Raw genomic sequence first — 25,952 nt, forward strand, 5'->3', positions numbered from 1 at the left:
AGGACTTTCGGATGATCTTATACGGGCATTATTATCATCATAGGAGGCATAGAAGGCAAGGGCGCCACGTCCGGTTTGCAGAAAGAAGCGCCAAAGAAGGATGGGAACCGGCGCTTGCAACCATCACCCAGGCCTTTGTGCACGCTGGAATAATGCCGTTCCTCCCTGGCATGCAGTATTTTGTCACATGGAAGCGAAATTGCGGGTGTGCTGGTGCGGACGGCGACAGTGACGTGCGAAGCGGAAGAACTGCGGGCGCTTGCGGGCGAAACGATCTCTCCCATCACGCCGCCCTCGAAGCTGCAGCATCCACCTGGCCAGAGCCTCTGCCACAGCTGCCATCCAGGCCAATCCCCAGCGACCAACGGGCGCCGGTGCAGATGATTGTCTGAGTGCACTCCACCACCCGCCCACTTCTTCCGTCCCTCTCCTCCGCCCCGCCCACGCGACCGCTCCTCCGAACACAGCTGCTCCGCTCTGAGCTGCGCCCCAGCACCAGCCGCCGCCATGCCGCAGCCGCTGAGCTCCAAGGAGAACTCGCTGTTCCGCCAGCTGGTCAAGAACTACGAGACCAAGCAATACAAGAAGGGTGCGCCCCCGGCCGCCAGCCTGCCCCGCCGCTGAGCTGACTTGCGCCCCAGGTATCAAGGCTGCCGAGCAGATCTTGAAGAAGACGCCCAACCATGGCGACACCCAGGCCATGAAGGCCCTGATCCTCAATTCTCAGGGCCAGACCGACGAGGCCTTTGCTCTGGCCAAGGTCGCCCTCAAGAACGACGTCAAGTCGCACATCTGCTGGCACGTCTACGGCATTCTGTACCGCTCTGCCAAAAACTACGACGAGGCCATCAAGGCCTACAAGTTTGCTCTGCGCCTCGAGCCCGAGTCGCTGCAGATCCAGCGCGATTTGGCCACCCTGCAGATCCAGGTCCGCGATTACCAGGGATACATCGAGAGCCGCCGCGCCATGCTCAAGGCCCGCCCCCAAATGCGCCAGAACTGGACCGCCCTGGCCGTCGCTTTCCACCTCGCTGGCCAGCTCTCCGAAGCCATTGACATCCTCGAGCGCTACGAGCAGACGCTGAAGACCCCGCCCCCGCGCTCCGACATCGAGCACTCCGAAGCCGCTCTGTACAAAAACACTGTCATGGGCGAGAAGGGGGATTTCGAGGCCGCTCTGAAGCACCTTGACTCCATATACAAGGCCAATGCCGACAGGACCGCTGTTATGGAGCTTCGTGCTCAGTACCTTCTGGAGCTGGACCGCAAGCCGGAGGCTGAACAGGCCTACCGCGAGCTTCTTGAGCGCAACGCCGAGTACCGCGCCTATTATGACGGCCTCGAGAAGTCTCTCGGCCTCGACCGTTCCAACAGCGAGAACGTTGACAAGCTTCTTGAAATGTACAAATCCTACGCGGACAAGAACCCGAGATATGATGCTCCTACAAGAGTACCGCTCGATTTCCTGGATGGTTTGTTTTTTCTTTCTGCAGCCATGAAATGCGACTAATTCCCGCCAGGCGACAAGTTCCGCGCTGCCGCCGACGGCTATCTTAGACGGATGCTTGGTAAGGGTGTGCCGTCGACCTTCAACAACGTCAAGGCATTGTACCAGGACCCAGCAAAGAAGAAGGCCATAGAAGAGTTGGTGCTTGGCTATGAGTCGGAGGAGCACAAGGAGGCCAACGGCGAGTCCGCGGATCGTTTCACGCCCGCCGTTCTCTACTTCCTTGCCCAGCATTACAACTACCATCTTAGTCGCGATCTGGCCAAGGCTTTGGACTACATTGATCGTGCGATTGAGCTGGATCCCAAGTTTGTTGACTACACCATGACCAAGGCTCGTGTATGGAAGCATTACGGAAACACTCAGAAGGCTGCCCAGATCATGAACGAAGCCAGGGAGCTGGATGAGAAGGACCGATACATCAACACCAAGTGCGCCAAGTACCAGCTGCGCAACAATGAAAACGAGAAGGCCATCGACACGATGAGTAAGTTCACCCGCAACGAGGCCGTGGGAGGCGCATTGGGTGACCTGCACGACATGCAGTGCATGTGGTACCTCATCGAGGACGGCGAGGCCTACTACAGGCAGGGTGAGCTCGGCCTTGCGCTCAAGCGCTTCCAGGCCATTCACGATATTTTCGGCGTTTGGGAAGAAGACCAGTTCGATTTCCACACATTCTCTCTTCGCAAGGGCCAGATCCGGGCGTACGTGGACATGGTTAGGTGGGAGGATGGCCTTCGCGCGCACCCCTTCTACACCCGCGCTGCCGTCTCTGCCATCAAGATTTACACCCTCCTACACGACAAGCCGGAGCTTGCGACGCCCCAAACGAACGGTACACCTGGCAAGAAGACCAAGAAACCGAAGGAAGAAAAGAAATCGCCCGCTAAGCCCGCGGTCGACGCTGAAGGCGTGCCTAAGAAGGAGGATACCGACCCTCAGGGTGTTGCACTCCGGGAGACGGCTTCTCCGTTGGAAGATGCAATGAAATACGTCAGCCCCTTGCTTCATAGCAGCCCCAAAACCATTGAAGCACAGAACGTCGGTTTTGAGGTCTTCTTCCGCAGGAGTGAGTACAACCTTGCGGCCTGATGTTGTATGTTTGATAGCCGACTGACCGTCCACTCGCATAGGAAAATGGCTTCTTGCGCTCAAGTGTCTGCGCTCAGCCCATGAAATTGACCCGGAGAACCCGACCTTGCACCACCAGACAGTGCGCTTCAAGCATACTCGTAAGTTTAGTCCCGAGATTCAAATACCCTTGGCCGATGAGGAGAAGGTCACTGACCCTTCAAAGTCAACACTCTTCCGGAGGGCGAGAAGCTCGAGGGCCCAGTGAAAGCCGTGATCGACAGCAGCTTCACCATCATCCCAAGTGGCACTTCCCCCGCAGCCTTCAACGCGGCCTACCTTAAAAAACATTCCAACAGTGCAGCACACATGTTGGCAGGCTACAAGGCACGCTTTGCACTAGACCCCAAGAAGAGCGGCATCGCGAATGAGATCGAGGCCCTACGCCTTCTGTCCAAGGACGGTGTCACCTTCACCTTGGAAGACGCCCGCGGCATGCGGGACTCGCTTCGGGAATGGGGCAGTGAGGAAGACGTCCTGAAGAGATTTGAGGAGGAGGCCAGCAAGAAGTGGCCGGAAGCTGTCTTCTAAACTTTCTTCCGCTGCATGGGAGGCGTATCTGTTCTTCACTGCAAGCATTACGGACGGGTGAGTTGTCGCCTTTGCGGCACTCGCATGCTACAGGAGCGTGCTGAGAGCCGTTGGGCAAACGGAACGGTGGCTGAGAATTACCCGCGTGTAGGGTGATGTGAGGATTTATCCGTGCAGGTTGTCTTGACGTTGGTCCATGGCACAATGCCACGGCGGTAGATAACCCGCTTTTCCCCGGTCATCTGTCGCTGCAGACCTTTCTGCCTCTCTGTCTTATTGTTGGAAAGCGGGAGCAGTACAAAAAAGATCGGTAGAGATAGTATTTTCGAGCGAAAAAATTAAATACAAGATCATCACAAATCGCCTATGGTTCAGTCAGTTTGGCGTGTCTCAGGCTGCGTCCGTGTCGCGTTGGCTGTGATCTGTGATGTGAGATCTTGTGGGGTACATCATTCGTATTACTATGCTTCAAAGTCACCCGAGCCTCACATTTATAGAAACCTGTTCGCCTTGTGTGCAAGAAGAGCGAGAAAGTCTAAACCAGGCCAGGAATGCCACCAAAGAGCGGTGGGGTGAACTCTGCATATGATTGAAAGAGACGTCTTGTCATAACTTCATTTGTCTGAGAGAGTATTTAATATGCCACATCTACCCGGCGGTTTTCCTTGAACGCTGAAGAAAGAACGGAAAGCTTGAGCAGGTGTGAGTTCGAGAAAGCGATGAGTGTCGTCCAAGGCCCCGGTGCTTGACTGTTGTGCTTCAAAACGATACACCCGGCAGCAATTATGTCATCAGTCATGAGTCGATGTTGCATTGCCGTCCTCAGCTTCTCACCGCCTCCCCAAAAACTCAAAACCGTTCAGTTCCTCTCCATGAGCCTTCCTCCTCCTCATTGCTCCCTCTCCAAAAGTCCTTTTCATTGCCTGCTCGATTCGATTCAAGCTCTCTCTTTTTCTCTGGCATCGATTCAAAATCGCTAGATACGACCGCAGACCCCTGCTCAAACACACATTCATGAAACTCCACGTTTGCGCGACTTCAAGACCGGTCGATCGTAGGCCTACGAACTTGCCTTGGTGGCACCGGCGGCGGCCTTGTCGTCACCCTCGAGCTCGGGCATGTCCTCGTCGTCGTCAGAGCCTTCCTCGGCTTCGCCGGCGCCAGCACCACCAAGGGCACTCAGGTCGGGCATGCCACCGGCACCGCCACCCAGCTTGGAGAAGTCGATGCCGCCGAAGCCACCGTCGCCGCCCGGGCCGCCGGCGCCCATACCCGGCGGCATGCCACCCATGTTTGCGAGCATATCCTCGTCGGCAGCCTCGTCCTGTTCATCCTCGTCGACCCACTAGAAGAGCTCGAGTTAGTGTACATGTTTTTAATGCCCGAAGATGTTCCAACGGGCTTAAGGTAGGTTGCGTACCTTGTCGAAGTCGGTCTTCAGGAAGTGCAACTTTTTGCTCTCCTTGAGCAGGCGGGGCCAGAACTCCTCCTTGAGATCCTTCTTGCGCAAGACCATCTCGATGTTCTTGCCGGTGTGGTTGATCTTGGACTCCTCGGGGACGATCTCGGCGAACAGCTCGAGCTCGGCCTTGTAGTCGACGTTCTTCAACTCCGAGTGGCCGGTGAAGGCGACCTTGGTGGGCTGGACGTCCAGCGTCATCTTGTCCTTGGGCACATCCGGGGCCGAAATGGTCAGGAAGACGTGGTTGCGCTCAGGGTCGGTGGCCGACGAGCGCTGGGCCCAGAGCACTGCGGCAGGCATGTTAGCATGGGTTGTGCGTCATGCATCTCGAGGGCGGAGGGCGCGACGGCGACGCGAGTAAGAGGGCAATGGAGCTGTGCGGTGGGCAGCCATCGCGCCCCAAGCTCATCGGCCGCGCTGACTGACAGACGGGCTGCGCAATGCCAACACAGCTGCGCGGACGAGGAATGCGACGGGGCTGGTGTGGTTGGTGGGGAGCTCGTACCTTCGGGAGTCAGAGTCTGCGACATGATTGTGTAGAGGCAGTTCGGTTTGCGGCGGCCTCGGTAGCGAGAGGGCGGAGATGGAAGTGGTGATGGGGTGGGTAGGTTGAGTCTGCAATGGTGCTGGGGCGGACAGGAAGCTGCCCGTGGAAGTTGTAGAGGCAGGCTCGCTAGCGCACAAGGCTGAGGATTGCTATAGAAGGCAGTAGAAATCGACACCAGGAACAACACTGCCAGCTGCGCAATGAAAGAACGCGCGGGCCGACGCGCATGGACGCGGCAGCAAAGCCTGGCCACTGCATGCTAGAGCAATCCGGCCAGCCGCAGCCAGCGCACGCCCATACAATCCCAAGCAAAGCTGCTGCCCCGCCGCGAGCTTGCGTGCTTGCCCAGCGCAAACGTCACCAAGACCCTCTCTCTGCGCTTGGACCGCACCCGCGCCCAGCCAGAGCCCAGCTAGAGCCTCCCACCACCGCCCGCGCGCGGTGACGCCGCCCCGACTGCCAGGCACCGGCACCAGCACCACCAGCACATGCGCCAGTCTACCTCCAGGCCCACCCTCGATCGCGCCCGTCGGCCCATTGTAACCGCCCTCTGCCTCTCGTCCGCCTCCGCTCCCTCCTGCTGCGCACTTCGGCCCCCGCCGCCGCCCCGCCGCGCGCCATGGAGACCATCAAGTCGTTCTTGTGGAAGCCCACGCCCGAAGAGCAAGTCGGTCACGCCCGCCCGACCACCACCCGCGCAGCCGCACTCTAACATCAAGCAAAGAAACGGAAATGCAACGCCCTCGTCCGCCAGAACGTGCGCAAGCTCGACCGCGACATCATGCAGCTGAAGCAGGCCGAGCAGAAGACCAAGAGCTACATCGTCCAGGCCTCGAAGCGCGCCCAACGCAACCCAACCATGGCCAAGCAGGCCGCCCAGGACACGCGTGTCTTCGCAAAGGAGCTGATCCGCGTGCGCAAGCAGAGCTCGCGCCTGCACACCAGCAAGGCCCAGCTGCAGAGCGTGTCGATGCAGGTCAACGAAGCCTTTTCCGTGCGCAAGATCGAAGGCAGCATCCGCGCCTCCACCGGCATCATGAAGGACGTCAACACCCTCGTGCGCCTTCCCGAGCTGACCGGCACCATGCGTGAACTCAGCCAGGAGCTCGTCAAGGCCGGCATCATCGAGGAGATGGTCGGCGACTCGATGCCTGAGACCGAGCTGCTGGAGGGCGAGGACGACGAGGCCGAGTCGGAGGTTGACAAGGTCCTCAGCGAGGTTCTCAAGGACAAGATCTCCCAAGCCCAGGAGCCTCAGCAGGACCTTCAACTGCCAAGCCAGCCTGTTGCTGCGGAAGAAGAGGAGGAGGATCCCGAGGAGATGCTCAGCGCCATGCGCGGCAGACTGGAGGCTCTCAAGAGCTAAACGCAGCAGCAGCCCACTCCCCCCTATGATTGATCCTCACTTCCCAATGTCACATACACTGCGCTACGGCTTACCGGAGGATTGGCGTTGGCTTTTCGGCGGATTTTGCTGGCATACTTCTTACTTATTCCCCGGTGTTCCTTGGGTTCGACGTTCTGATTTATGAGCGTACGTGTGATTCCTTCCAATAGACGAAAACTTCCAAGTTGCCCTATTCGTCTGAGATGTTCATATTTGCTCAGACAGAGGGCGGCCGAATTGGCTAGCCAAAGGTTCGCTTACATGGCTGGGCTCAAGCAGGGCTGTGTGGCTTCACCGGAAGCTCTCATTGTCACCAAGTGCTGATATTGTAGCATACCGTATCTCTCTGATTTCTTTTACAATTTTGGTCATGGCATCGTCCCAGATTCGTTACAACAGCAATACATTCCCCTTGACCCTCCTTGGATCTCACGCCACCACTTGCGCTCCGTATCTATCACACACGCCGTCTCCCAACTCTTCTTTCGACCCCATCCCCGAGAATGTCCTTGGACAGCCTCGCCGCAGATGTCGCCATTCACGGCCCCTCAACTTCGACCCCTGCTCACAACTCGTCCTTCTTCTCATCCTTCTTAGCCTCGTCAACCTTGCCCTGGTCCAACAAGCCCCTTTTCACCATACTAGTGAGGATCTCGTAGCCGACCTGGGCAGCGGCGAGGGCGGTGTTCTCGGCCGGCCCGTCGTAGGCGGGGCTGACCTCGACGATGTCAGCGCCGACGACGTTCAGCGACTCGATGCCGCGCAGGATGCGGATCAGCTCGCGGGTGGTCCAGCCGCCGGGCTCGGGGGTGCCGGTGGCGGGCGCCATGCCGGGGTCGATGACGTCGATGTCGATGGACAGGTAGACGGGGGCCTCGGTGCCGACGTTTTTGAGGATGTTGTCGATGACGCCGCGGGTGCCGATGTCGTCGATGTCGTCGGCGGCGATGCGGTGCCAGCCCTGGGCCGCGTCGTCGACCCAGTCGGTGTCGTCGTCGCCGGACAGACGGGTGCGCAGGCCGGCGTGCACGCTCGATCCGTTGGCGACGAGGCCCTCGGTCGACGCGAACCAGAACATGGAGCCGTGGTTGAAAAAGGACTGGGTCGAGGCGTCGTCCGGGTCGATCCAGGCGGACGGGTACTTGGCCGGGTGCCAGGTGTCGAGGTGGGCGTCGAAGTGCACGACGGCGATGGGGCGGCCGTGGATCTGGTGCAGGGCGCGCAGGGCCGGCAGCGCGATGCTGTGGTCGCCGCCCAGCGTCAGCAGCTTCGACTTGGCCCGGTACGCCGACGACGAGCCCGCGGAGCCGGGCGACGGCGACCGCTTGCCCAGCTCGACGAAGGCCTCGCTCATCTGCCGCAGCGCCAGCGCGTTGTCGAACGGCGTCACCGGGATGTCGCCGCAGTCGAGCACCTTGGCCCACGATGTGTACGGGTTCATGCCCGCCCGCGGGTTGAAGCCGCGGAATGACGTCTGCCGCGCGGAGCCTGCCCGGATGGCTCGTGGTCCGAAGCGGGCGCCTGCGTCACGTCAGTCAGATTGGAGGGTGTTGTAGTTGTGCTCTTCTCCAGAGTAGTAGAACAGCCCGCGCAGCGTCACCAAAGAAAGGAGAAGTGTGGATGGAATGCACTTACCCGGTCTGTAGCTTACAGCGGTGTCAAAGGGAGCACCAATGATACCAATATCAAAGTCGACTTCTGGATCAGTCAGGCACTTCACGTGCGGGAGATGGGCAAAGGTTGAGATTCCCGAGAAGCCCCACTGGTCGAGCCATCAGCGCGTGTTCAACATCAATCGGAGGGTGTTTACATCAGTGCCCCATTTCTGCTCCAAGACCTTCATGTCGACGGGCTCCCTATCATGGTGGTGGCCGGCATGGGCAACAGCCGTCAGCGGCAGCGAGGCGGCGCAGCTGAGCGCCAGCAGGGAAACGTGCATGGCTGCAAGCTAGGAGAGGTTGGATGATATGAGGAAGCCAAACAAGCATGCGCAAGATATAGACGGCCGGCGAGCGAAGGCGGCTGCAGCGAAATGCGGAGTCGAGGTGGGCCTATGTGACCGTTATCAGCTCGCCGTCGGCCGCATCGAGCGTCGACCCGACGCCGTAGACGCCGCAGACGCCGTCGGCACACCGGTCTGAGAGCATTGTGTGTTCTTTGCCGTCACGGATTGCGGGGAAAAGTGATGATAGAGAGCACTGGCAGAGCGTCCAGCAAAGCGGGTACCGCTCTGTGGCTCTCCCCTCTTGCCTGCTTGGGCAGGTGGAGGCGATCTGTTATGTCATTACGTTATCATGCTAGCCTGATCGAGCGACAATTCGCTGTGACTTGCCGAGAATCTCGCAACTCCCCGCTCGGACGATCATGATTGGCTTCGTTTCTCTACAGTGAAATACACACGCTGTCCAGACGCCGATAATAAAATGCAAGCTCAGAAGTTTTCCACGTTCTCGCCAAACCCGACAGTTCCATCGGACGCAACCCCGTACTTGACCTTGATCCTTCTCAGGCTGGATGGTTCATTCGGTACCTTCGCATCCTCACTGGCCGGCTCCAGAATGTCTGCCGTCTGTGAACTCTTAATTACCTCGGAAACGTGGGCCAAACGCATGATGGGGATGTTTGCACGTTTGTGAATCCAGTGACTCCAGGAAGCCAGTGCGCCGATGATAGTCAACAGTACCAAAGGCGGGATCAGCAGAAAATACACCCGCGAAGGATCCAATCTTTTCATAGCCTTTCGCGATAGCAAGGTATTGCTCGCCGATCCGTTGCTTGGCTCATCGCTGCCTTCGATGAAGTGCAGAGACGTGGCCAAGGCCCCTGAGCTGACGTTGATGAAATTGCGAAGCGTCTCAAGTTTCCAGTGGGGGGCTTGCGGCCCAATCCAGGTGGCGTATGCCTTTGGCAGTGGCGTTGAATCCACGAACATTGGTTGCGCTCCATGGACGCTGAGACCCATGATTGATGGTGCAGCTCCAAACCATGCGGCCATGTCGCCGAGAGAACCATATGGAGAATCTGGCTCGGTAGGCCCATCCAGCATGTCCAGACGGGACACAGTTGTGGAATTCGACGTCCCACTGCCAATCTCGAATGAGGAGTTGACCAGATTGACGTCCACGTCACAGGCTACGGCTGACAGGCCCGTGTAGTTGTCCTGCTTCATTTCTTCCGTTGGCTCGGAGAACTCGCCGTTCTCGATGGTGCCATTGATGGCTGCGAATACAAGGGTCGAGATGGTCCTGGTCTCGCTCACGTATTGGATGTCATCGACCCATACGGTGAGGACGGGCTGAATTCTGATAAGCGTGGTGTTGCTGCTATTGCTGTTGCTGCCCATGTTGGTGTCCGCTGTAACGGCGACTCTGTCGTGATCCCTTAACTTGACAGCATGGCCACTGCACTTTATGTTCTTCTCGACCTTCACGGCATTGGCTGACATCTGTCCCCGCTCGGCCAGCTGGTTGCGGTTGACGATGAACTCTCGGAAATTTGGCAACGCCTCAGAGGATAGGTTACTAGACCAAGACGTGTAAAGGTTGAAAGCTTGGGAGGCGGCAGCAGGGAGTCGAATTGGTGGATTCCTCTGAATGAACTTGTTCCGCAGGACTCCTCCAACCATGTAAGTGCTGGTATACTCGGTTACCACGTCGCGTCTAGTGTAGGCATATCCAACGATGGGTGAGCCGGACAAGGGGGTAATTGTGGCAATGGTGATGCATAGGACCACTACAAGGGCTTCCATGGAGCGGGTGGCCATGTACGCCAGAGGCAATGATGCGATGGATCCACGAGCGGCGGATAGGAAGGAGTCCAGCTCTTTCAAAGTCTTCGCTTGCTTGTTCAATATTGGCCACACAGCTGCCTCCCCAAGGGCGCATGCTGTATAAACCGGGCCGGCCAGGGAAACAGCGTATACCGCGGCGATGATGCCCTGGACCAACCCAAGGTCCTCCACCATGTCCGTGACCGAGGCTTGGACGTCGCAATCATTGGCCCAGACCGGACATTCAAATGTTTGTCTGCTCAGCCATAGCGTGAAGCCGAAAATGGCCATGCTGAAGGCGAGACCGGCAAGCGTACTGAGAATGACTTCTGGGTTGCTAGCGAGAAATCGCCGTAGGCCTTTTCGGTGTGCATCTACCGGGCCCAGCTTCCTTGGAGATCCCATTGAGTCACGAAGAAGGAAAGATTCTTGTGAGCTGTGCCTGACCATGGTTGCGTTGCGGATCAGACAGACAATTCGGCCACGAGTCGGAAGCCAAAGGATCGGGGGGCATACGAGAGAGCAGTTGCTGGCCGGGCAGTTCCATCCGGGGGCAAGCGTAGTGTTCAAGAGCCGGCGTACGACGAAGGAGTGTGGGTTCAGCAGGACGTGTTGCTTAAAAGTGGGCGATGTGGCCAGGGTACGAGGGCGACTGGATTAAGGCCCCCATTGAAGCCTTCAGCAGCGGGCGATTCGGCCTTGCTTGAAGCTTGGGGGCGAAGGATCGGCTGGGCTGGGTGCTCGCTGCTCGCTGACGCACGAGGCTGGGCGCGCACAATAGGTATGGATGGTTCATCCACCAACACAAAGTTAATCGGCATCTCCGAATGCCGCTCGTCGATGCGCGGTGCAACGCAGTGCGTCCTTCAGACGACGAGGCCGGATGTCAAGGCCGCGCCGTAGCCGCAGCCGTAGCCACAGCCGCAGTCAAATTAGCCGTTGTCACATCAAGATGGTGCGTTTGGCGGCTTGTTCCCCGCAGCGCAGAGAAGGGACGAAGCCGTGTTGGCTGACGGGCTAGATGTGGGCAAGGGACGAGCAAGACGGGGTTATGAGTGACGCGTGAGAAAGGGACGGGAAGGAGGTTGGGGTCCACACGCGTGACTTCGCGTTGGCGCGATCGGCAGGTCAGCGTCATCACCTCCGCTCCCATCCTTCTGTCATTGACCTCGTCTCAGAGCATCCCTTTCTCAACTCGCTGGGTCTACGCGCGCGGTCCCGCTCAGCAACACCGTCGAGGCCAGAACACACCAACAATGCCTGAGATCGGGGAAATCGCGCGCATCGTCCACTATTTGCGCAAGCACGTCGTGGGCAAGACGATCCGCGCCGTGCGCACCCAAGAGGACGACATCATCTATGGCAAGGTCGGCACGAGCGCGTCGGCCTTCCAGAAGGCCATGACCGGCAAAAAGGTCGTCGACGCCCGGCAGCAGGGAAAGTACTTCTGGCTGGTCATGTCGGAGCCGCCGCACCCGCTGATGCACTTTGGTATGAGCGGCTGGATGAAGTTCTCCAATGACGACTCTGCCCACTACAGCAAGTCCGCGAAAGAGGAGAATCCCGAGTGGCCGCCCAAGTACTGGAAGTTCGTCCTTGACATGGAGGGCGACGACAAGTGCGAGGCCGCCTTCATCGATGCCCGCCGCCTTGGCAGGATCCGGCTGATTGATGCGCCGGGTGAGGAGCTGAGGAAAGTGAGCCCGCTCAAGGAGAATGGGCCAGATCCTGTCATTGACAAGGACATCTTGACCGTCGACTGGCTAGCAAAGAAGTTGAGAAGCAAAAAGGTCCCCGTCAAGGCTCTGCTGCTGGACCAAGCTAACATCAGCGGCGTCGGGAATTGGGTTGGCGACGAGGTGCTCTATCAAGCCAAGATCCACCCTGAGCAGTACAGCAATACCTTCAGCGACGCCCAGATCAAACAGCTGCACGACGCCCTCATGTACGTCTGTGACCTGGCGTGCGAGACACTTGCGGAATCCGACAAATTCCCAGAAGATTGTAAGCATTAGTAGCGCACCTCCCAGCTTTTGTACTTCTCTGGCTAATGCATGTATCTACAACAGGGTTAATGAAGCACCGCTGGGGAAAGGGCAAGAAGGACGCCAACAAGCTCCCCAACGGCGCCAAAATCACCTTCCTCAAGGTCGGTGGCCGCACCTCAGCCGTCGTTCCCAGCGTGCAAAAGAAGACCGGCGCCGTTGCCGGGGACGTCGGTGCATCCGAGCAAGAGGACGACGAAGAAACGGAGCACAAGCCTACCGCTGCGAGTAACGGATTGGCTGGCAACGGTTCGAAGCGACGCCGAGCGAAGAAGGAGGAACAAGAGGAAGACGTGAAGCAAGAAAATGAAGAAGGCAAAGAAGATAAACCGACCGCAAAGAGGACGAAGAAGGGTAGCGCTAAGCAAGACGAGGACGGAGCAACCGCTAAGAAGATTGGACAGAAGACGACGGCGAAGGAACCGGAATCAGGACGGCGCCGCTCTGCGCGTAACAAGTGAAGGATCGCGGTGCGGGGCACCAGGCCCCTCACCGTGCCAGTAGACTTATTGCGGAGTGGGTGAGTGGGTTGGTTTCGGCTATTGTTCAACGTCATTGAGGCAACGTCAGGAAAGGGCGCAAGCGTCAGCTCTTTTCGATCTTGGGTAGGATACACTCGTCCGACGCTGCGCGCCAACCAAAAACCGCCGTGGAACAAAGACAGGAGAGGACCGAACCATGAATTCTATAATGATATCAGAATGTAGTGAGCACGAACTCGCACCTTACATCTTCTCATTAACCGAGGGAATAGCATGCCCATCTATACGCCTTTTCAGCCGTTGAAATCGAGTAGGGGATGGCGCGGAAAAGCAAAAGGCCATCAAGGATATCTACACAGCCCCGTGGAAAGAGCAAAAGTGAAAGCCTGCAAAGCAAACCGCAAAATGAGAGGCTACCTTTTGGGAAGCTGTCGGTCCAGTACCGCCCCATGCACGCCGATAATGTATAACAGTGCAACAAGCGAATGAGAAGGAAGAGATCCCGAATAACCGAAACAACCGTGATGAACACCTCTCTTATAATGTGATCCGAATGAGCCGAGACCGCCACCGTACAGGTAACGGATCAGGAAGGAAATAATCGTGTAGGCTTTGCTTAGACAGCATGGCTTGGCTGTAGCATGCCTTGGTGTGGAGAGCGAAAACGTGTCTCCCAAATCATTCAGCCAGAGACTTTGGCAGGGTCCTCAGACTTGACCCTCTCGGAACCGGTCTCCTCGAGCTTGACCTCTCCCGGCTTGACCACAAGGACCTTATCCGAATTGGCGCTTTCGGGCAGAGAAACTTTCCATGTGTGTTTCTCATTGTCATCCGTCTCGACGGCGTCGACTTCGGCCCTGAGGCCCTCTGGGATCATTTTGTGTTCCAGATTCCACCCAGCAAGGCGACACAGTTCGGCCACGACAACGTCGCAATCGCCTAGCAAATTGACATCGAAGTCAATGTGACGAATGGGCTGAATAGTGATCAGTTACAATTCAAGCTCCACGAACCACACGGGACTTACATCTCGGGAAATGTAGATTTGCGGCACATCGGGCGACAGGATTTGAGGAACCTCGGAGACCGGAGCGACCTTCATGGAGGTCCCAATGACGATGACAAGGTCTGTGATGTCCTTGTCGTGATCCTTGAGGCGGGTAAAGAAGCGCTTCGGAAGGCCTTCGCCGAAAAACGTGATGTCCGGCTTCATGACTCCAGGCTGCGGAATGTCGTACTGACCGTCAGAGTCGTCGTCATCATCACTCTGCCTTCTCTTGCGAGAGCCTCCATTTGAGCTTCGCTTTCTCTTCATGCCAGGCCGAGGGACTGCCAATTGGCGAATGCACTCCTTGCACTCGGCCACCTTTTGCTCGCGGATGTTTGGGAATATCTCTTCTCCGGGGATCTGATGGCCACACTTGCGGCAGGTAGCAGTCGCCCATGAGCCGTGGCACTGCACCAACTTTTCCGGGTCTATGCCAGCGTGGCTTTCCAAGTTGTCAATGTTCTGGGTGTAATTGGTGAGGAGTTTCCCCTTCTGTTGCAGGAGATGTATGAATTCGTGGGTGGGAGTCCAGTTGTAGAGGTCAGGGAGTATGTCGCCCGCTAGTTTGTAAAATATCCTAATCTGAATCAGTTTCGCCCGGGGGAGCCCGCGGCCGACACTTACGTAGGGTCTTCGTCGAAGTTGTGAATGTCGAACACTTGCTCCGGGTCCTCAAACCCCATCTCGCGGAGTTTCGAATAGAAACCCGTGTTTTTAGAACGGAAATCGGGGATACCGAGACTAGTTGAGATCTGGGATATCTAGAGTCAGTCGTAACAGCTCGTCTGCATATGTACTCCTCCGAGAGGCGCAAGCCACGCTCGAACCCGTATAATGTAACTAGGACCGGGCATACTCACACCTGCGCCCGTAATGACCATAATATTTTTACTTTTCTGCAGGAGGCGGGCGGCATCTTCGATGGTCGAGTGCTCAGGCAGACGGTGTCTCTTGGAGAGTTCTCTGGCAATGGCCAACCCTAGCAGCTGGTAATAGGAGCTGTCGGGCGCGCCTTCCAGGAAGCTGGGGGGTTTGAGGCCGAAGGCAGTGCATAGCTTTTTGGCGGAGACCTTGCCGGTGGTGACGGTCTCGTAGACGAAGGGACCGGCGCCGACCTCGCGCAGGCGCTTCCGGTACGCTCTGGCTTCTTGCACAGTGCAGACATCGGGTCCTAGTGCGATGCGATCAGTCCACGCCGAGCGCGAGGGATTGGGAATTATGTACCAGCACCCAGGTCGAAAGGGTCGAGCTCGTCCAGCAGCTCCTCGTACAGCGAGGCGTTGTCGATTTGGTCGTCGCTGTCGTCGTGCACGCTCGGCGCATGGCCGTCGGAGGCGCTCTTGGCCTGTTCGGCGGAGGATCGCGCGGCGGAATCGGTATTGGTAAGATCTACGACGGGAAGGTCCCTCCGGTTGGCCAACACCTCGCCGGTGGCCATGTCGCCAGGTCCGGAAGGGGAGCGGCAGGAAATGGGGGCACGGCCTGGAAGTGGATTGTAGAGTGTAGATGTTTAGTGTAGGATCGCCCGTCCCTTGTTGCGCCCGTAATGCGCTATTCGGGAGCCGGTAGGCTATTTCCGAGCCCGGTTATTCGTCGGCGCGGGCGCTACACAGTCACCAGTACTCCGTACAGGCGTTTTGCAGCTGCACATTTAGCCACCGGCCCCGCCACCGCTGCAAACCTCCATCGGTGCCGCGGCGTGGCGACGATGACGGCTCTGCGGCAGATGCTGGCCCAGCTGCCAGTGGGCCACATGGCTGCCGACCCAAGCCAGCGGCACAGCGACATTCCCAGGAGTCAAAGCTTCCGCCCTCCAGCAGTCGCCCCGCCGCCTCCGCTCATTCGCCGCTCACCACCGTGACTCTGCTATACCACGCCCGCTCTCCCCACATGACTCGCAACAACCCTCGGCCTGGCTTGCGACATTTGACTTGCTCACCCGTCTCTGGCGACGGAATCCACGTCAGTCAGCACTCGCCCTCTCCAGGACGCCATCGGCAAGGACCTCTGTCGTACGGCGGCGCAGAACATCAGCAATGCATGGAACAGCAATGGAAGGGCTGCCTGTCATGCGGCCAGCCCAGCCCGTGCGTGGGTTCGCATGGACAAGCGGTTGCACCAGCATCGCACTCTATTCAGCACGCAACCGGAGCCTTCGATGAGCTTAAAGCCTCATATAGAAAGATGAAGCTGCTGTACACATTGACGCTACCATCCGTCCTGTGGGACCATTGCAAGGCCGCCGATGCTGGCGGATTACGCTGAACCGGGTGGAGTTTCCTTCGGCAACAAAGTTGAATCATGCGGTAGACATTCCAGGTTTCGCATCCGGCGTCTGGGCAGAGATGAGCTGCGACTCAGCAACGCCGACTTTGCTTTCCCACTTTCCCTTGAGACAGAGAACCCGAGTCTACGAGCGCTCTGGGCCGGATAAAGTTTGTCCGCGCCCGCGCTAAATTGATGAAGGAACTCGCGTCGCACAGCGGTGAGTCCGAACATGGCCCAGTCCGAGAAGGAAGGGCAGGATTGATCTCATCGGAAGAGTGTGTAACTACGGCGACAAGCAGCGGTCCGCACGCGCACGCATCTCCACCGACGTCTGATTCTGGGGTGACGGCACAAGCTCTCGCCAAGGAAAACCAGGCGTCCATGGAAAGCCACTTTGCTGCATTGGACAGGGAGGCGCTTTAAGGAGCTATTCACTATCAGGGGTATGAGACATCTCGCAGCAAAGCCACAATAAACGTGCCAGAAGGGGCTAGCAGCGAGCAGGGCAGCTCTCGGCGGTGAAGGCAATGCCACGCGTGGTGCGACGCGTCCAGATTCTATTATTGACCATGGCTTGGCGGCATCTTTGCAGAGTTTGCTGGGCGGAAGCAGCCGTCGTGCATAGCCTGCGCGATCGGGCCTGCCGGCGTGTTTTGGTCAGTCAGGCATCCCAGCACTCGTCGAATGGGACGAAAGGAGGCCATCAAAAAAAGAACGACGGAGCTTGACGCGGCACGCGGGCGGATCGACTGCGGAGAAGGCGCCTAAACGGAAGCAAATGCCTCGAAAAGCGCCACCAAATGGAGCCAAGGATCACTTTCCTGGCCAGGTCATACCCGCCTGGCTGAGAAGCTCTTCCCAACCGCTATATACCTTCTCCCTAGCTCCTCATCCGTCTCCTGTCAACCCACGTTCGCTTTCCTGAACCCAATCCACTCGCTCCAACTCAAGTCGCAACTTCCACCAAGATGCAGTACAAGACGGTCACTCTCGTCGCCTTGGCGTCCTCGGCCATGGCCTCGCCCCAGCTCCATCAGAGGCAGGACAGCAACAGCGCTGTGGACGTGTTGGTCTCCCGTCTATCCCGTCGCTTCTGTGCTTCATCCTAACATCATCATAGTGACTCCATCATATCCGTTCTCTACACCGCCCTGCCGAGCTCGCTCCTTGCGGTTGCCGTCACCAACCAGGCGGCCGCTTCCTCGGCCATCGCCGCCGAGATTGCTTCCGGCAGTGCTGAGTCCTGGATCTCTGCGCTGCCCAGCGACGTCCAAGGCTATCTTTCGGCTGCCGCGACTGCGGCCGCAACTGTGACCGCCGCACCCTCGGCCACCGCCACCAGCAACGCCACTGCCTCTTCTATTTCATCCGTTGTCTCCAGCGTCATTGCTGGTAACTCCTCGGCCAACGCTACTGCCACTCGCTCGTCCTCCCGCTCTTCTTCGACTTCGGACTCGACGAGCACCTCGGACTCAGACAGCTCCTCTGAGACCAGCGGTAGCAGCGGAGCTTCGTCCTCATCCACCGGTGGCGCCGCTCTTCCCACCGCTGTCGGTGCTGGCCTGGCTGGGTTTGTCGGCATTGTCGGCATGCTGGCGCTCTAATCGCCCTAGATACAATGAGTCTGTAATGGTGGACGGTCTGTAATGGTTATTGTGGAGTGTGCACTTTTGGCAAGGGGTTTGCGTCCCGAAGGTCGCACCTTAATCTGGAGATGCGGGGGACTTAATATTGTCGAAGATTCCCATTTAGAAGGTGCAGCACAATGCTCAGTAAATAAGCTTCCGCGGCACGCCCGCTGATCTTCTTCGCGTTCCCCACTTGGCTTGGCGCATCTGGTGACAATCGTATGTTTCGTGACGCATCGCGAATATCACGAAAGAACGCCAGCGGCGCTCTAGCAGGCATCTGTTCACGGTAAAGAAGCATCTCACATCTGGCTTCCGCTGCAATTGTGAAATCGCTCGTCTCGTTGACGAGAGGATCCGATCTTCATTAGCGGACGTTTAGTTTTCCGGGTGTAGTGGCTCCGTTGGCCCCCGGCCAATTCCAACCATTGCTTCGCGTCCACAGCGTAGAAATGGCCACCCCTGGTGCTACTGCGGTCTTGCCACAGTCGTGCAGAGCCGCAGTGCTCACTGTTGGGGATCCATGGCCCTGCGAGCATAACGAGAATCTTCCTGCCCCACAGCGCTTAGCAACGGGCGGGACGAACGGAAGCCCACTTCACGTCATAACTCAGCCCTATGAACAATGACCACAAGGTGCCTACCGACGTAATGATGTGTGGCTAGCCAGACACCTTGGGGTCCACAAGCACGTCACACTTTGATAATGTGCTCTTGAAGCTTAAATCCCCGCTCTGTCCCCCGTCTGCACAAGGGCATTCTCCCGTACCACATCAATACCTCCCGAGCAACTCAGCGTTGAAACCCCCAAGATTACCGCAACAATTATGACGACCACTTTCAAGCTCAACACCGGTGCTCAGATTCCAGCCGTCGGCTTCGGAACTTGGCAGGATGCCGATTCGCAGGAAGCCGCTGTCTTGGAGGCTCTCAAGGCCGGTTACAAGCACATTGACACCGCCCGGATGTACGTTCTATTTTCTTTGGGCCTCCTCGGACTTGTTCGCGTTGCTAACCACTGCCGACCACAGCTACGGAACCGAGCCAGCCGTTGGTAGCGGCATCAAGAAGTCCGGTATTCCGCGCGAGCAAATCTTCCTGACGACCAAGCTCTGGAACAACGCGCACCACCCTGATGACGTTGAGCCGGCTCTCGATGCATCTCTGAAGGACCTCGGGACCGACTACGTCGATCTTTATCTGATCCACTGGCCGGTTGCCTTTGGGCGGGGCGACGAAGTGTTCCCCAAGGACAGCAACGGTATTTTGGCATCCGCGGTGTTCCCGAACGATTGCTAACACAATCCACAGGCAAGACGAAGACGGAGAAGATTGACTATGTCGACACCTACAAGGCGCTCGAGAAGGTGTACAAGAAGGGCAAGGCCAAGGCTATCGGCATTTCCAACTTCAGCAGGGCAGAGCTTGAGCGCCTGCTCAAGGAGACGGAGGTGGTTCCTGCCGTGCACCAGCTGGAGTCGCACCCTTGGCTGCAACAGCGCGACTTCTCCGAGTTCCACCGTCAGAAGGGCAGTAAGTGATCATCGAGCGCATACCAATAGGCAATGCCTGACGCTAATGATGCCAGTCCACATCACGCACTACTCGCCGTTCGGAAACCAGAACGAGATCTACGGGTCCAATGTCGGCAAGCTGATCGACGATCCGGTGCTCAACGAGATTGGCAAGAAGTACAACAAGTCGGGAGCGCAGGTCGCGCTTGCTTGGGGAATTGCAGAGGGCCACTCGGTGATCCCGAAGAGCAAGACCCCCGCCCGCATCGCGCAGAACCTGCAGGGCGACTTCAAGCTTGACGACGAGGACGTGAAGAAGGTGCAAAGCATTGACAAGAAGCTGAGGTTCAACGACTCCTCGGCCGACTTTGGCTATGAATTCTTCACGGACCTGGACGACAAGAAGGCCTAATTAGCTAGCCGTTACGTATGACATGGATGATACCTATGAATTGACGCGGTTTTTCGTCTAAGTTTCGTCGACCTGGTGAGATGAGCGTGTGGACCGCCGGGTGAGCGCTGCACGAGTGGGAAAGAAGTGCGATCTGGTGCTTTGTGGAAGGGTCGCGTTGAGTTGAGCCCCGCCAGAGATCACGTGTGACCAGGTGGGCCCGGGCCGAGCTCGGCAGGCGCTAGCGCGTCGCTACAACTAAAATTCCAGCGAGCTGTCGCGTTTTCTTCCTCCACACCCTCAACCTCTCAACATCGCAAACTCTGCGCCCCAGGGCCACAGACCTCTGCACGCCTGCGCCTGCATGCTGTGGCCCCCGTCCACCTTTTTTCTCTGTGTAAGCCGCCACTGTCTCCTCGTGCATCGCGTCCAGTGATGATACATTCTTATCCACAAATCCAAGTCCTACTTCAGGATCATGCGGATTTCATAAGAAAAGCTCTAGAATTACCCTGACAACGCACGCCGTTCCTCCAATGCGTGTACAGCAATGGCAAGAGCAGCTCAGCTAACGTTTTGCCTCAGTCTCAGCCCGCCTGTTTCTCATGCCTTGATACCCGGCGCCCACCGATCTATCCGAGTGCGGTCGTTGAACCTTGACACTCGGATTCCATTAGGGAAAGAGGGCTGGTTCGAAGTCGAATGTTGACTCTGAATCATGCTCTTGATCCCTCTTTCAGAAAAGGTATGGGCACTAAGTCTTCTTGTTTTGCACCCCTCTCTGGATGATGATCAACCGACAACGGAAAGGCATTCCTCAATCCGAACACATGGTGTCGAATCTGTCTATTTAAGTTTCAGCCTTGTCTGACCCAGCACATTTTTCAACTCTGCTATGGTGTCCTTACCATTCAACGATCTTTGGCTAACATAGTCATGCTTAGGTACGATATTCCTGCCATCAACCACCGCTATGCAGAGACCTGCGACACATGAGGAAATTTGAACGAACGGGCGGACATACTGTGCATACTTCGGGTGGCAGCCATCAAAAGCAAGGCGTACAAACCTTGTGGATGTCATTTTGGAGGACTGCTTGTTGAGAACTCGTCAGCTGATCCGCGATTGCTCCTGCATGGCATTCTCGGCAGTCTCTTAGCCATGAACAGGTTACTAACTGCGGCCGCTTAGGTACTTGCACGAACTTCCTCTCCATTGCACAACCCTTTCCAGGCCATCGTAAATGATGATCAACTATTCACACTGTTTGATCCTTCTACGTGTAACGAACGTGGTTGGAAATGAACATTAACACTGAAAATTCTGATTTAATGAGGTATGTCTGGTGACCCACTCGGATGCGCGATGCACATTGCTGACTTTTACTAGCCTGATTCACGATGGAATTCCACACCTCACTACTACCTCACGCTTGTTGTGGGACTCACGCTGACTGGTGCGGCTTCAGGAAATCGTGATGATTGATGCTTTGGTCGCCAGGTACGTTCATTCGGATCACCCAGCCACCCCTTCCCTTCCCTGATGAACCCAATTATTTCGCTGTGTTCTTCCTGAGATCATCGTTGAAGAAACAACCAATCACCTTGGAGACCTGAAACTATACCCACTCCACCCCTCTTGTTCCACGCTGTCTTTCCGGGAGTTGGCGCTGACCCGAACCAGATCCAACCTTAGTGTGAGCAAATTAGATAGTACATAATGATACCCATGTTCGGACTTGAAGTAACTCAAAGCTTGTGCTTGATGTGATATGACCATCGTTTGTGTTTGTTCCCGTTGCACGAGTGCCCCTGTGTCTGGATGTGCCTCGAGGTGGGCGCGTCGGACAGCGGCAGGCTGTCGGGTTTACCCGATTCGGGGGATCGGCATCGCTTGGGCGCGTCGCGGTGACGAAGAGACGCTGGAACGTCGCCGGCCCAAAGCACGCTCCGGATGCGCACCCGCACCATGCCGCGTCGACAGCCCATGGCTTTCCCCGTACTATGGAACTCACCCGCCGGGATGTGATCCTCGCCTGCATCGCTGCCTTCATCGCCTGGGGATATGCTACTCATTGGGCGCCGTCGCTGCGCTATGTCCCGCAGGCTTTTCTGGCAGGCGTCGCCATCACGGTGGCCGCCGCCGTCTACTTAATCGCCTCGACCTCGCGCTCTCCCGAACAGGCCTACCATCGTCCCCTCCGCCCGCCGCAGCATGTGGCCTTCGTGTACCCGCAGGCCTGGAAGGCCGAAACCGCCGCCTTGAGAGCCCGCTCCCTCTACCGCCGCGAACCGTTGTACCCGCCCTCCTTCGTCATCTCCGATCACCTGGACAGCCTCCTCGACCTCATACTGCGCGATTTCGTGCAGAGCTGGTATGGCTCCATCAGCCCTCGCCCAACCTTCACGAACGAGGTGGATCGCGCCGTTCGCGCCGCCCTGGGCAACATCCGGGACCGGCTGTTGGAAGCGGACTTGGTCGAGATCGCCATATCGCGCGCCGTGCCCATGATCACAACGCACATGCGGGACTTCTACGAAGCCGAGCGTATTGTGCGTGGCAGGAAGCTGTCTCGGGACGTGACCGAGTCGGATGAGCTCGACAATGCGATCGCGGCCAAGTACCGCGACGGCAAACTTCACCCCGCCGCCTCCCTCTCGTACACGAACCCGAAGTCTATGCAGCAGCAACACCTCCGTAGCATCGTGGCGAAGCTCATGCCACAAGCGCTGCCGCGCAGCATGAGGACGAGTCAGGCGGTGAACACTCTGATCAAGGAAATCGTTGCGTGCGCAGTCCTCTTCCCGGTCGTTAGCATGCTTACCGATCCGGATACCTGGAATCAAATCATGGAGGGCTTCGGGCGCGCGCTCCTGCACGATCGGAAGACGGTGCGGAAACTCCGCGCTGCTCTGGACGAACATGCCCCCGTCTCTCCAAAGCTGCCTAAGATGGCTCCGTTCCCACGCTTGGCTCCTGGTGACAATGAAAGGAATTTTGAACGCTTCATTCGCGCCATTCGCCAGTGCAATTCTCTTTCCGATGCCCGTCGATTCAGAAGCGAGATAGCTAGCCAGCTCAAAAAGGAGTCCGCTGTCGAAGGTCAGGATCCACTGTACATGCGTCGTCTCGAGACTGCCAGAAGGATATTGGACCAGCGGGTTGTCCAACTGAGCACAGGAAGTGTGGCCAAGCAGGTGCCGGCCGTGCAGCCACCTCTCGTTCGCAGAGATTCCAGGTTGGAGACTGCAAACCTCCGGCAAGTCTTGTACGATGCCTCGGGTCTCTCGTACTTCATGGAGTTCATGGAACGGCAGGGGCTGATGCGTCTGGTTCAATATTGGATTGTGGTTGATGGCTTCCGTGACCCTCTTGAGGAAGATACGGGAGACACGGATGACGCGAGCCTCGATCTCTCCTGGGGGGCTTCCGAGCGGGCTGATATCGCACAAATCTACGAGGCTTATCTGACCAAACCTGAGCTTGCGGTACCCGATGGCACGCGTCGGATTGTTGACGACTTCCTGAAAGCAGGCAAGAGAGCAACAAGCGCTCAATACCTGGCTGCTAGGCGCGCAGTGCTAGAAGTCCAGTCGTTGGTATATCACAAAATGGCAGACCGCTATTTTGCCCGCTTTAAGAGGTCCGATTTATGGTTCAAGTGGCTCGCGTCAGACGAAGCCTCCACTCTCTCCAAAAGTCCTCCCGGGGCTCCGAACCTAAGCCACAGCGTCGGCACCCTCCCATCGCCATCGAAGCCTCCCGCATTTGCTCGCACACTATCCTCGCAGTCTACAGACCTCCGAAGGGCAGCTGTCTCTACTTCAGATCTGAAGAACATCAAGTCACTGCAGAGCCCGACAGCACCCGCGCGAAGATCCTTAGATGATGCCGGGCGCCCGCCTCTGTTTGATGACGACATTGAACCAGATCCTATGGCGGCCTCATTTCAAAGCGTAGATTCCGACTTCGAATCTTATCGGCCAAATGGAGACAACTCCCAAATTGTGGATGCGATGCAGGAGGCTTTGGAAGACATAATGGAAAACGACGGCGACCGGGATTCCATCCTTTCCGACGGGCCAAAGTCAGCACAGGACAATGAATCATTAAGAGGCTCCTTCGAAATCACCCGAACAAACTCCCCCGCTGTGCCAAAATTGGGGGAGAGAGGAAAGCCAAGCATAACAACCCTTGGCCTTGTTGGCGCACCCACCACCAGAGGCGTGTTCTCAGACAATCTCTTTGGCGATGAAGAAAAGTTCCCTGAAGATGAGATGGAGGATCCCGACGCAGACGACAAAAACCTAGAAGACGAGATTCATGAGGCTGCTCCAGGAGACTTGGGATTGGCTGAAGCCATCGACGCTTTGACACAGGATCTTGATCGGCTGGTCAATCAAGAATCCATCGTGGATTCTCTGACTAGAAAGGCCGAGCTCACGAACAATGCGGCAGAGTTAAGAATTCTCAAGAAATCAAAGGCAAGCTTACAGCGTGAGATACATCGGAAGGAGCTTCAACGCCAGCAGTATGTTGTTCAGGAGAGTGACAACAGCTTGTACGGCAGAGCAACAATATCTATACAATCGATCATGGTTGGCAAGGAAGAGGATGGTACAGAGTACGCTTTGTGTAAGTCAGCCTCGCCACTGCGGCCGAGCCTTACTGACCGGATTAGACGTCGTTGAGGTCCGTCGGCAAGCAGGAGAACAGATGCCAGCTGCCGCTTGGGTGGTGGCAAGGCGTTACAGTGAATTTTACGATCTCAACAAGCGACTCCGCTCGAAATACCCCATGATTCGAAACCTCGAATTTCCGCGTCGACTTGAGGGACTGTTCAAGCTCCAAAAAGACTTCCTCCAGAAACGTCGGATTGCTTTGGAAAGATGGCTCCGCGAGTTGCTACTCATCCCTGCGATATGTCGAAGCCGCGAACTCCGGGCGTTCCTGTCGCAACGAGCCATCTCCTCATCCAACCCCTCCGACTCTCAGGCCGAAACCAAAGACTTTGTGTCTCGCATCTACAGCTCCGTCAGCGACGGAATGGAGGAGTTCATCGGCAACATCCCCGTCCTCGACCAGCTTTCCCTCGCGGGACAGAACCTCATCTCGGCGGCGACGACGGAGCTCAACAACGGCAACAGCGCCGGCGTGCTCGGGTCAGCCACAGCGGCCAGCGCAGCGCTCGCCAACGACCCGCAGGCGGCGGCCGAGGCCGAGGCGGAGCTGCGCGCATACGAGAACCAACAGCTGGAACCCTTCATCAAGCCCATCTGCGACCTCTTCCTCGAGGTCTTCGAGCTCAACCGCGAGACCAACTGGCTGCGCGGCCGCGCCGTCGTCGTCGTGCTGCACCAGCTGCTCGGCGGCACCATCGAGCGCAAGGTGCGCGAGAACGTGAAGGCCCTCACCCAAGAGGACAGCGTCGTCAAGTACATCGGCACGCTGCGCGACGCCATGTGGCCGCCCGATAACGGCGGCCAGATGGTCCGCGACAAGCCGCCGCGCACCGAGGCGCAGAAGGCCAAGAGCCGCAAGGAGGCCGGCCTCATGCTGGCCACGCTGATTCCCGATCTCGCGGGCAGCGTCGTCGGCCGCGCGAACGCGCAGGCGGCCAGCAGGCGGTTGCTGGCGACATTGAACAATCAACGGTTGAAGTAAGTGCTTTCTTCCTTCCCCTTTGCCGTCTCTTATTTCATTTGTCGGAGACCCTTGAGCTTCCCATTGCCCCGTGTCGAAGCGTATATATATATTCGTGCTGACCCTCTTCCGTTTGCAGCACTCATCTCGTATACTCGCTGCTCGACGAAATCGTGCAAATCATCTTTGGAGTATGAGCGAGCGAGAATACCTACCGTCCGATGCAAGTCAACAGGAAGCAAACACGTGCAACGGTTCGAATGATTCTGATTTACGTCACATAAAGCAAGCAATTCACGCGTGAATAGAAGTCGTTTTTTTTTTTGGTCTCTTCATACTCGGGTACATTTGAAGCGATTCATGATAGATCCGAGCTAATAAACTACTCGAGCCCCCTTTTCACTTCTGGTATCATTTTTTTTGTCTTGTGTGGAAACTTATAGTTCATAGACCATGGAATATGGTAATACGAGAAGAAAAAAACAGCTTCCCGAAATTCATCATGGCACGTTAAGTCCAGAACACCTTGCCGGCAATCCTCTCTTACACGATCATTTTACTCTAAGAAAACGTTAAGGTTTTCCCCCTTCTTGACT

The 25,952-nt window shown here is 57.1% G+C and overlaps 10 protein-coding genes across 10 annotated transcripts; 6 read left to right on the top strand and 4 right to left on the bottom strand.

The window, feature by feature from the left end:
• Positions 1-507: 507 nt before the first annotated feature.
• SLS55_004485 (uncharacterized protein) lies at positions 508-3,172 on the top strand (the record flags this gene model as incomplete). Its single annotated transcript, XM_066775942.1, has 5 exons — positions 508-589; positions 642-1,472; positions 1,521-2,579; positions 2,644-2,742; positions 2,808-3,172. The coding sequence occupies 5 exons, from the start codon at positions 508-510 to the stop codon at positions 3,170-3,172; spliced, it is 2,436 nt and encodes an 811-aa protein (XP_066633823.1).
• A 1,060-nt stretch (positions 3,173-4,232) lies between these two features.
• wos2 (p23 chaperone protein wos2) lies at positions 4,233-5,164 on the bottom strand (the record flags this gene model as incomplete). The annotated part of the gene is made up of 3 exons (XM_066775943.1): positions 4,233-4,517; positions 4,593-4,921; positions 5,140-5,164. 3 exons carry the CDS (start codon positions 5,162-5,164, stop codon positions 4,233-4,235), a joined length of 639 nt encoding a protein of 212 aa, XP_066633824.1.
• Positions 5,165-5,800: 636 nt separating this feature from the next.
• VPS24 (Vacuolar protein-sorting-associated protein 24) lies at positions 5,801-6,547 on the top strand (the record flags this gene model as incomplete). Its single annotated transcript, XM_066775944.1, has 2 exons — positions 5,801-5,848; positions 5,906-6,547. The coding sequence occupies 2 exons, from the start codon at positions 5,801-5,803 to the stop codon at positions 6,545-6,547; spliced, it is 690 nt and encodes a 229-aa protein (XP_066633825.1).
• Positions 6,548-7,133: 586 nt separating this feature from the next.
• On the bottom strand, positions 7,134-8,411 carry SLS55_004488 (uncharacterized protein; the record flags this gene model as incomplete). Its single annotated transcript, XM_066775945.1, has 3 exons — positions 7,134-8,089; positions 8,204-8,330; positions 8,379-8,411. 3 exons carry the CDS (start codon positions 8,409-8,411, stop codon positions 7,134-7,136), a joined length of 1,116 nt encoding a protein of 371 aa, XP_066633826.1.
• Positions 8,412-8,999: 588 nt separating this feature from the next.
• Positions 9,000-10,628, bottom strand: SLS55_004489 (uncharacterized protein; the record flags this gene model as incomplete). Its single annotated transcript, XM_066775946.1, has 1 exon — positions 9,000-10,628. One exon carries the CDS (start codon positions 10,626-10,628, stop codon positions 9,000-9,002), a length of 1,629 nt encoding a protein of 542 aa, XP_066633827.1.
• Positions 10,629-11,593: 965 nt separating this feature from the next.
• On the top strand, positions 11,594-12,843 carry SLS55_004490 (uncharacterized protein; the record flags this gene model as incomplete). Its single annotated transcript, XM_066775947.1, has 2 exons — positions 11,594-12,341; positions 12,407-12,843. 2 exons carry the CDS (start codon positions 11,594-11,596, stop codon positions 12,841-12,843), a joined length of 1,185 nt encoding a protein of 394 aa, XP_066633828.1.
• Positions 12,844-13,546: 703 nt separating this feature from the next.
• On the bottom strand, positions 13,547-15,350 carry SIR2 (NAD-dependent histone deacetylase sir2; the record flags this gene model as incomplete). The annotated part of the gene is made up of 5 exons (XM_066775948.1): positions 13,547-13,840; positions 13,892-14,489; positions 14,537-14,673; positions 14,773-15,083; positions 15,137-15,350. 5 exons carry the CDS (start codon positions 15,348-15,350, stop codon positions 13,547-13,549), a joined length of 1,554 nt encoding a protein of 517 aa, XP_066633829.1.
• Positions 15,351-17,148: 1,798 nt separating this feature from the next.
• On the top strand, positions 17,149-17,784 carry SLS55_004492 (uncharacterized protein; the record flags this gene model as incomplete). Its single annotated transcript, XM_066775949.1, has 2 exons — positions 17,149-17,246; positions 17,301-17,784. The coding sequence occupies 2 exons, from the start codon at positions 17,149-17,151 to the stop codon at positions 17,782-17,784; spliced, it is 582 nt and encodes a 193-aa protein (XP_066633830.1).
• Positions 17,785-18,635: 851 nt separating this feature from the next.
• SLS55_004493 (uncharacterized protein) lies at positions 18,636-19,734 on the top strand (the record flags this gene model as incomplete). Its single annotated transcript, XM_066775950.1, has 4 exons — positions 18,636-18,775; positions 18,840-19,069; positions 19,120-19,341; positions 19,397-19,734. The coding sequence occupies 4 exons, from the start codon at positions 18,636-18,638 to the stop codon at positions 19,732-19,734; spliced, it is 930 nt and encodes a 309-aa protein (XP_066633831.1).
• A 1,982-nt stretch (positions 19,735-21,716) lies between these two features.
• TRM8_1 (tRNA (guanine-N(7)-)-methyltransferase (tRNA(m7G46)-methyltransferase)) lies at positions 21,717-25,377 on the top strand (the record flags this gene model as incomplete). The annotated part of the gene is made up of 2 exons (XM_066775951.1): positions 21,717-24,348; positions 24,395-25,377. The coding sequence occupies 2 exons, from the start codon at positions 21,717-21,719 to the stop codon at positions 25,375-25,377; spliced, it is 3,615 nt and encodes a 1,204-aa protein (XP_066633832.1).
• Positions 25,378-25,952: the final 575 nt, after the last annotated feature.

Source organism: Diplodia seriata (assembly GCF_021436955.1).
Source record: "Diplodia seriata strain FDS-637 chromosome Unknown scaffold_4, whole genome shotgun sequence".
In the NCBI taxonomy this organism is placed as follows: domain Eukaryota; kingdom Fungi; phylum Ascomycota; class Dothideomycetes; order Botryosphaeriales; family Botryosphaeriaceae; genus Diplodia; species Diplodia seriata.